Source organism: Fulmarus glacialis, unplaced genomic scaffold (assembly GCF_000690835.1).
Source record: "Fulmarus glacialis isolate BGI_N327 unplaced genomic scaffold, ASM69083v1 scaffold25538, whole genome shotgun sequence".
Taxonomy (NCBI): domain Eukaryota; kingdom Metazoa; phylum Chordata; class Aves; order Procellariiformes; family Procellariidae; genus Fulmarus; species Fulmarus glacialis.
This window is the reverse complement of record NW_009229293.1, coordinates 8,060-18,419: the sequence shown is the minus strand read 5'-3', so window position 1 is coordinate 18,419 and position 10,360 is coordinate 8,060. Positions and strand designations below refer to the sequence as shown.

At 37.9% G+C, this 10,360-nt stretch overlaps 1 protein-coding gene across 1 annotated transcript in view; it reads left to right on the top strand.

Annotated features, from left to right (window-relative positions):
• The window catches only part of LOC104081184 (leucine-rich repeat protein SHOC-2-like), a gene marked incomplete at its 3' end in the record, with an annotated part of 17,549 nt that continues 7,189 nt past the window's right edge, over positions 1-10,360 (top strand). The window contains exon 1 of the mRNA XM_009583818.1: positions 1-867. Coding sequence (XP_009582113.1) covers positions 165-867 — 703 coding nt within the window. The remainder of the gene's footprint in view (positions 868-10,360) is intronic.

Here is a 10,360-nt window from a genome sequence, read left to right as displayed (position 1 = left end):
GTGCCTTCAGAACCAATATGTAGCACATGGGTATCACACCTCCGAAGCTCCTCCCTTGATTCAACGCTTGTGTGTTTTAAGGATCCTTGTCACCTCAGCAGTGAATTATTCTTGTGAACTTCAGAAACAGATTTCATGTGGTGCTTGCTAAACATTGTGTCACCATGAGTAGTAATCTAGGAAAAGAAAAGGACTGTAAAGAGAAGGATCCAAAAGTCCCATCGTCAAAAGAAAGGGAGAAGGAGGCCAAAGCCTCTGGAGGATTTGGGAAAGAGAGCAAAGAAAAGGAGCCTAAGACCAAAGGGAAAGATGCCAAAGATGGAAAGAAGGACTCCAGTAGCACGCAGCCTGGGGTAGCTTTTTCAGTGGACAATACGATAAAAAGACCTAATCCAGCCACAGGTACCCGCAAAAAATCCAGCAACGCTGAAGTGATCAAAGAGCTAAATAAATGCCGGGAAGAGAATTCAATGCGCTTGGACTTGTCCAAGAGGTCTATACACATGCTTCCATCAGCTATCAAAGAGCTAACGCAGTTGACAGAACTTTATTTATACAGTAACAAACTGCAGTCCCTACCGGCAGAGGTGGGCTGTCTTGTGAACCTGATGACACTGGCCCTGAGTGAAAACTCGCTTACCAGTTTGCCTGACTCTCTTGATAACTTGAAGAAACTGCGCATGCTTGACCTGCGGCATAACAAACTTAGAGAAATCCCTTCGGTGGTGTATAGGCTAAGCTCTCTCGCCACTCTTTACCTACGCTTTAATCGTATAACTACTGTGGAAAAGGATATCAAAAACTTGTCAAAACTCACCATGCTTAGCATACGAGAGAACAAAATCAAGCAACTACCTGCTGAAATTGGTAAGCAATTACACTGATTGGATGTTTAATTCTATGCCTAAGTTCATTTTGCAATTCAGTTAAGTATACATAAACTGCCACTTCTCCAGGTGCCCTTCTCCATTTAAAACTTCATAAAATTATGCTCATGATCATACTGTTGCAATGTTAGCTTATATTGAGAGTAATCAATACCTTGGATATATATATTTTTTTAAAACAACAAAAGCCCTTTTTCTTCATCTATCATCTTAAAATCAGATGTATCTTGTTTTCATCTTTGCCTTGTGCGTTCAGATATTGTGTCTTCAGAGCCCAGATGGTTTTTAAAAAGAAAAAAAAGATACAGGGGCATATTTCATTTTAAGATTTCTTTATAAATCATTTGTGAACTGTTGCAAGTTATAAACACGTTATGAGCATGTTACAGAGGGGTGTGACCATGGTAATACAAGGTAGAATAGCTACATGCTATTACCATGGGCAAGCTGTTGGATGCTGTAACAGTTAATAATGTAGGTTAATGATTCGTGAAAGCTTCTACCTTTTATAAGTCATGAATATATTAGTACATGGACTCTTAATATAAAGTGACCGAATGTTGTATGCATGGCTGATGATTCTTACGACTTTTTAATGAATAATTGTTTTTCCAAACATTGTTAGAAAAGTTTGAAAGATAGTGAAATAGTTTGAAAGTGGCTTATTAATTTAAATAGTTTCTTACAAAAAATATGCTGGAATAGCTGTATATCAAGAACTCCTAGGTTGTTCCTAATAGGGTCTGATTCATGCAAAATATCTCTTTATCAAGCAATATTTGAACAAGCAAACTGTTCTCAAGCAATATTTGAACAACGTATGTGCCTCATAAAAGGGAGATTCTATCATCACTGTTTTTTTTTTCTATGTATCACCAGTTTTTAAAATGCAAACATAGCTTAGACCCTTTAGGGGGAACATAAACTTCATGCAGTTAAGAAACTGCTTCAACTTTCTTCAAGTGCGGGAAAAAAACTTGTAAAAGCCCTTGTAACACTCTGATACAATTCCTGTGCCCTGTTTTTAAAAGCTGATGTGGGACTTTTTCCTGTTAACCAAGCCAGTGCGCGAGTATGTTAAGTGTTACTGAAGTTGGCCCCTATGCTCACTAATTTTGCAAAGCTTGGGAAATGCTCTTGTTTGGATCCCTCATAGATCTTTTCCAAACCAGCAGTGTTTGCCTCATTCTCCTGCACCTTGATATGAAAGATACATAAGATAACATTCCTTGATGGCAGGAACTCCTGGGCATGTCTGAAACTCCTAATCATGTTACTAGCAATGTCCGGTACAGACAGCTACTGTACACGGTAAGAGGAGTGAAGAAATGTAGTGAGGCTGTCAGTTTTTGGTTTGAGTCTTTGGATCCCTGTAGCAGCTACGGGAATGGATTCTACTATAGCCACAGAAATGCTTTTTTGCTAGGCAAAAATTAAATGGTTAATGTGGTATGTTTTCTGATCAACATGATTTTTGAGTTGGCATGAGCATCTCAGCAATCCTGGGAATTTCCCCTGGGAGAACTAAGGAATTATAATTTTGACACTTCAGTTTAAGTCCAAAATCCTCTTTGAATCTTTTACTAATCAAAGAATCATACTGGAAACCATGGGGCTGATGGTTTCCCAACCCATCATACCGTGTGTTTCTACATATGTTGAAGAAATTGTGGCCAATTTAGCTGGTTGAGCTGTATTACACAACTGTCAGTGCTTTACCTGGGTCTGTTTGTGGCTCAGTTATTAAATGTAATCTAGCAAAGACTCAGCTTCTGAGGTTCAACTGGGGATAGTACTGCATAAATTTAAATTAATACTAGTGTATGAAGAAAAAACTTTTGTGAGATGTTGCATTCCAGTGTTTGGTGTTGCCCTTTAGAAACTTTTTGTAGGTGTGTTTGATACTGCAGACATTGTTGCTGCTGGAACCTCTTTGTTTCTTAACTATTTTGTTTGTTGAATTCTTATGGTTAATTTTACATTAAAATATATAATTTCTGTATGTGTTTGTTCACAATAGTCTTGAAAGAGGTCATGTGTAACAGTTTAATGGAGAAATTTAGTAGATACATGTATTATTAAGGAATATATGTGACTTGCTGCTTTCTTTGGTATTTTTTTTAGTTCTTGTCTTGGTATGCACATAGGCAGTGTTCTCAGTTCTTTATCAAACTCTAGCTTGAGAACATTAACTATTTTACCTCTGTCTTTGTATCCAGCAGTTAGTCGTGCCTTTATTTGTATTGTGATAATGCCTGTGTTCCTTGTTACGGGTCAGCACCTCATTGTGGGAGGCATTTTAGAAGCACGAATACAAGACGACTGTCACCCTTACGAAGAATTTCAAAGGGAAATCACTATGTTCAACAGCATCCTTTTTTATTCAAAGTAAATTTCTCTGACTAGGTTGCCTGCAATTTAATCAGTTGAAAAATAAATTAATTACAGGATTTCTAAGTTTAAGTAACACAAATAATTTTAACTGCCAAGGCATACAGAACAGGCATTTGAAAACCTTTTTCCGCAAGTATAGTAAAAACAGACAAGATAGTTTCACTTTTGTAATTGATTTCTCCTCACTCGCTTTCATGTGTCTTTGTTCTAGAACAAAGATGAAATGGTTGAGTTGGTAACACAGCTGAAAAATGAAACTCCTGAGAAATGTATTTCTTGCTTTCCAATGGAATTTCTCTGTTTCTTTAAACACTTGTTATTTCTCTACATTTTACATGTACACTTTAAAAAAACCTTGCCTTTAAGTCCCAATAATTTTAATTCCTTGTACGTTTATAATGCAGTTCCTAAATACTATATACAAGCAAACACTTATGTTATCAGCTTGTAAATAACACCGAAATTTTTGTTGCAGCAAAGAGGGAAGTAAAATGAGGCCATTATCTTTTATAAAGCAATATCATGCAGAGCATTTCAAATTCTTCTTGAAAATACCCCATTGTTCTAAGGCCTGAGGCTCACATATCTGATGGTAAGCTAGTGTGCTTGTTCATATTTTTAAAAATTCAAAGCTTATGTAACCCGCTGACTTGTCCAGCAAGGAAGAGTCGCAGCAGTTAGCTACGACGTGTTCATGTTGCTGATCTGGTACGCAACTACGTGAAGAATCTTGGGTTTTCTTTATTTTGTCTTTTGGAGGTAGATGTGCTACAAAAGGTTGCCCTGGACAAAAAAAAAAAAATTAAAACCCTAGACTTCAGCTTGAAGATGGGATGTTGCTACTTTTCCCTCAAAGAGCCAGCATTGAATGTGATGGAATTAAAGTCTACCTCTGAACACAAAATAGCAGTTCTGTATAATTATAAAAGGCTTTCCAACTTTAGGACCTTGCTGCTTTAAAATAAAGGGTCACCTGATTTGTAAGCAATCATCCCATTTAATTACTTTTCCAGGAATCTTTAGTCTCCAGCCTTATAAAATAAAGTTTATTTTGCTTCTACTCTCAGTGAAAGAAATTGAAAGTAGGTCCTGGAGTCTGATGTTTGAGACCTTTCTTCCAACACCCAATATGCCTATGACTAGTTGATTTTTGTGCCAGTGATGTTTCACTGTTCTTAGATGCAGCAGTTTCCCTCTGTTGCTTACATCTGCTCTCCCACTGTATGTGCTGACAGCACTCATATCTTCTCCCAGCCATTACTCAGACCACAATTTTTAGTCTTGCATAAAATCTCCATTCCGTCACCTTGCTATACATTTTCTGTGTTGTCTTATGTTTTGAATGCTGAGCATGCTTGATTAGTTTGAATACACCGTTCCAGATGAGAGTTTCCCTCTTTGTGCTGGAGATAACTCTGTCTGTGCATCTGGATCATATTGCAACTGTGTTAGACTTATCATACAAACATTCTTGTGACCACCTAAGACACCTGCACTCTCTGCCTTCTCTGTTCTCCCTCTCCGCCAGGGGTCAAGCCTGAGATCCTAGTAGAAACATACTCTTTTTTACACTACTAAATTTCATACAGTTTCCATTATTTTTAGTGACCTGTTTCTTTCAATGCCTCTAGCTTGCTAGAAAACCCTTGCTTTCTGACTAAGCCATTGCTGAAGACACTGTACAAGATTGGTCTTGAGGTGGATTCTTAAGAGTCCTGGAGAGGTAACCTCCATCCAAGCTGGTATTTCACTTTCGGTCCTGTTACATCCATAGCAAGTTCTAGTCAATTCCTCAGGTATCTTGACATCTTCTACTAGTCACCTGAGTCTCCTAGTTATTTTCTGCGTGCTACTACATCAGACATCTTTGTGGAGTCTAGGTTGACTAGACTGAATAAACTAGATCTTCCATATTTTTGTAGAAAACTGTTAACTCTTTATGCCAAACTAATTTAGTATTTTACTGGTATTTTTTCAAATCACTTTTTATTTGTCTCTGTTTTCATGCCTTTTACTTTCATGCCTTTTGTTAATGTTTCCTGCAAATTCTGTGGGTCTGCATAGTGTTTAGATGACTGTGAGGTCGACAGAATCTCCCCTTGTTATTTCTCCTATCTTAAATTTTGAATTAATAGTCTCCAATCGTATGGTAATGTTCCTTGTTTGATAGATGATATGTAGAAACTATACTACTGGTCATGTGATTTCAAAATAAGTTTCTAGAAATGCTTATCTAGAACATCTACTGCTTGCTGTGCAAGCATATACAGTATTAACGCTTGTTAGAAATAGATTCCTTTTAGGGAAACCTGAAACTAATGCTAAAACATTTCTTAAGCCTGAGTGAAGGTAACAAAATGTTGTTTGCAAAGCACATAGCTGATCAGATTTTAAGTGGTCCTGGAAACTGCTTTAAAACAGCTGAGCTGTTAAGGTGTGTATTGTCTTGAGGAAAACCTAGAAGAGGTGAACCTACCAGCACTGAGCTGCTGGGAAGTAATCTAAAGTTCGGTTCTATTTTGGGCTTTAAGCTGTCTTTAGTAGTTAAACAACACAAACTTAAATGAGGTGACTACACTGGGGGAAAAGTTGCTTTGCATTTAAAACAAACATTCTAGTGAGAAAGAGGAAGTGTTATTATCTATAGTCAGTAAACAGACGTGTGTGTTTCTGGTCTTTTTTTCCCCCAGAATGCAGTGCCTCTCATTCCCTTGCATCCAGTTGCTTTATTATAGGTAGGATGATGACAGTAAAGTTTTCCGTCTTTTCAGTATTCAGAAGGCTTCTTAATTTTAAATAGTAGTTTACTCAACCGAACTCACTCAGTAAATCAAAAAATGAAGAAAATATTATCTGTATTTTGGAAGAACGTAGTCTTTTAATAACTCGGCAAATTCAGGCTCTAGGTACCTAGCAAATCATCGCTACTAGTCATTTATTGGACTTCTCTTAACACTTTTCCAGCAACATATATATTGCTTCTACGTTTTTAATGTGATTGAAATGATTTTAATAGACTGCATAGTAAGATTGCATTGATACGCATTGTTGTGTTTTCAAATATAAATAGATTTGTTTGAATAAGATCTAAAAATACTTAAAAATCCATTTAACTGAAAACATATTCCAAGGTTTTTTTTTTTAAATCCTTTTTTTTTTTTCTTTTTTTTTTTGCATGTTTAGCCAAAAGCTTTGTTCAAGAGTAGCTGAATTAGGGAGCTTTCATGAAATGGCTGTGCTGATGTGCAACAGCTTCATGACGCTGAAAGGGCCGGTATCCACTCCCCTCCTCACAGCTTCCCAGCTGCTCACTACTTCTGCCTCTTTCATCTGAGCTGTTCCTTGGTGAGCTGATTTATCTCACTACACTAACAGAAAAATATTAATTGTTTTGCTACTTTTGTTGTTTATTACTTTAGTTAGTTGAAATCAGTGAAGTTTCAGATAAGACTGGAACTGGTGTAGGAGGAGGAGTGGGAAAGCATGAACTGGAACAGGGAGAGCGGGACCACCACTTTTGCCCACACTGAGCTGTTAAATCAGCTTGGCTCGCTGCAGCTCACTTGTGAAACCTCACAGGTAGGATTGCTCATGTTTTATAAAAGCACATGAAGTGCACTGCAAGTTGTTTGAAGAAGGGTGGATTACTGTCTGCAGAGAGCCATTGAAAATGCATCAGACTATATTTTCAGAATCTCTTGTTCTTCCTTTTCCCCCTGCTTTGTGTGTCTTGTTCCATAAAACCCTGTGTAAGCTCATTGGAGTCCTGGTAACATCAGGTCAGCCCCACCTTCCTGAAGCAATTTTTGTTATGTTTTTATGCATAGTGGTGAGAACTCATTGATGCAAGTTTCTTGATGGCAAAGCTACTCTATGTTGCTCTTTGTGAACCTAGTCTTTCTAACAAATTGCATCCTACCTAACAGCGGTGATAAATTTTCAGAGTGCATCTTGCCTAGTATCCTGCTTCTGACTGTAGCCCTAAGCAAACATCTGCATAAAAACAGGGTAAGTGTATATATGAGGCTTATCTTGACTCCTTTCCCAGATCTAGCTATTTTCGTATCAGGGATTTCCTGAGTCTGGTGCAGCTTGTCTCTTTAGTAATTCTCAGTAGACTCCTCTTCCAAGGGCTTGACCGTTTTTTTCCTTTAAACGCCTATAAACGCTTTGCATCCTTAGCAAGGTCCACAAGTTTGCTTTGAACGTAGTTCTTGACTAAAAGGTCACTGTTACGCAGATGTTGAATATATCTACATACAGACTGCAACAGCAGAACTTACCTGTTCACTTGGCTGTTGAATCTCTGGTGGCATCCATGAAATAAAACCTTAACGGAAAGGCTTCCTTGTGGAAGCTTTGCCAAAACACAGTCTGGAAGGATAATTGTGGAAATGAGTTCACAAGGTGGGCTCCAGCCTCATTGCCGTATCTGGTAAATTGTCCATTCCACTGAGATCAAAAAGTTGAAGATGAGAATGGAAGAATGCGAATGCTTTGGTGAGTCAGACAGTCAGCATGAGAAGGATGAAAACCAGAAGAACTGTCTTGGGATAAGGCCAAGCAAATGCTTCAATTTGCAGGCTGTTACTTAAGCAAGCCTTTTGCATTTCTAGTATCGAGAGTTTTATTGCATTCCTCCATGTTGTGTTGAAGGAATTGTTTTGCACAATCAAGTTGATAATATTTTCTTTGCAAAGACAAGGTTGTATCTTATACCAGTTTTGGATATTTTTGTCGTCTTAGCACGCACAGCTCAAATAGAAATAATATTGTCAACATGGTTGAAATTACATTTGCATAGTTTCTGCAAGTTTCTTAAGACTCCAAATACTGTGTTTTCTGTCTGTGAATGCAACTCTTACTCTATGGAGAATCTGGTCAGGGCTGTTCTGCAAGGGAAATATTTTTAGATTGTAATTCAGGGAATCTGCCTACACCAGACTTGGAATGTCTCTGAGACTCTCTTCTGTTCTTCCCTTCCCCCATCTACCCAATATTTAGATCATTTGTGGTTTCTTCACTACTTTGAAACTCTTTTTCATAACACTTGCACCTGTTTGGTTTTCAGTAGCATAGACAGCAAACCAGATGTGTGCATCTGCATTAGTTCATGTCTACTCACTCCATGCTGAATATAGTGCCTCCTTATTAAATGACTTGTTAGTTGCAAAGCTTTTCAGTGATGCTCTGAATTTCATTTCCCCTTTTTTTAGCAGACCTGACAATATAGAGAAATATTTCTTTACATTATTTGTATCTAAGAACCCCTTCTTCTCTTTCAGCAGTTTGAAGGAAACCAAGTTGTGTTCCTGGGCTTAGCTGGCATGCTAATGTCTGCAAACACAGTGGTTGAGAATATTTTTATATTTTTGTATTCTAATGTGATAAAAGCACCAAGTTGTCAACAGAAGTGGAATAAATATAGGCATTGATACGTGTGTGCTGCTGCGTTGAAGTCAGAGAAAATGACTGCTTATTTGATCCAGTTCTGGTTGCTTTCTTGAGCTGCAGGAAGGGTGAAGAACTTGATTTTGGCCGGCTTCAGCTTTGGTGTCTGAGTTCTGATTCCTGTGAAAGCTCTTGTGGGGATGCAGTTTCGTCTTGTCAGCTAGTCAAATTCCTCCTGATTACATTTTCTTCAGACTGGCTTTAGGATAATGATTAAGTAGTCCTGCCTTTTTGATCTACTTGCAGAGCCCCAAGTGTAATTCCAGTAAATACTGACAGCTTGTTAGAAGTTCAGCTTTTTTTTTTTTTTTAATATCAATGCTGCAATTCTTTTAACTGTTTGAATACTTTCCTAAGTGCTGAACAGAGGGAAATAATTGCTTCCCTCAGGCTGCCCTTGCTAATGCAGCCTGGTAGATGGTTAACCTTTATTATTTGAGAGCGAGCACACTTGTCGCACACTCGAAATGGACAGGACCCAAGATGAGACCCCAGGTTCAGCTTCACCGGGACCTCCTGGTCCTTCCCTGCAGAGCTGTTTCCTCACCGGCTGGTGCAAGGCTGTACTGCTTTACAGGGTTATTCCATGCTAGGTGCAAGATTTCGCCTTTGTCTTGGCACTTCATGAAGTTCCTGTTGGTTTATTCTACTGCCCAGCTCAAATCCTGCCTTGAGCCCTTGCTAAGACTGTTTCTTCTACATGTTTCACGTGTTTAAAATGTTGTTTGAACAGGTTTTAATTTTATTTATATTTGTTACTTTCAGTTATAAACAATAAATATGAAGTGTTTTGCTGTTGTCTTGTTGAAGCTTGTTTTAGACCAGATTTTGAGTATTTCTTTTCAGTTGAACTTAGCTTCTGTGTTTTTGACTGGTTCCCATAACTAGATCCTGTTGTGCATTTTGCAAATTTAAATATTTTACTGTGCTTATTTCTTACTTATATGAATATTTTAACTTTGGTACATAAGTCACTTGTGATCATACTAAAATTGCATTCTTTCTACTCAGTAACTCTTCTGTGTAAGTTACAGTTGTGCAGTAATAATTCAGAATAGCTCTGACTGCTTAACTCTTCTTTTGGGCAGTTGGTAATGCACAGCAAAAAGTTCAGGCTGTCTGTTACAGTGATGTACTCAAATCTCATAGAGAGGGAAAAGATTCTGAAACTGTAAAATTGTTTTTAATTTTTTTGTAAAATCAGGACACTTATCCTAAAGAGTAGACAGACTAAAAATTCTTTTTCCTTTTTTTTTTTCTTGTGCCAGCAGAGAACCTAGTGAGAGATGAATAACTACTGAAGTTAAGGGAACTATTTGTAACTTGTTCCCAGCATTGCTGATTTTGGTTAATTATTCTTTACAAATTAGCTGTGTTCTGACACACCAGCCTGAAGTCCCACTAATATTTGCATTCTCTTCTTCCTTGTACTTTCCGTAAGAGTCTTGATCCTCTTGCTGTGTCATCTGGCCCGGGATTTATCATGTAATGAAGGATTTCATAATTTTCAATCTGCTTAAGCATGGGCAGGCACAGAGTTAATCCAGTGGAAAACAGGATATATTACAAATTGTTTGGCGTCCAAGAGTGTTGCCCACTGAGTGAATTAGTGGTAGGAGACACTGAAG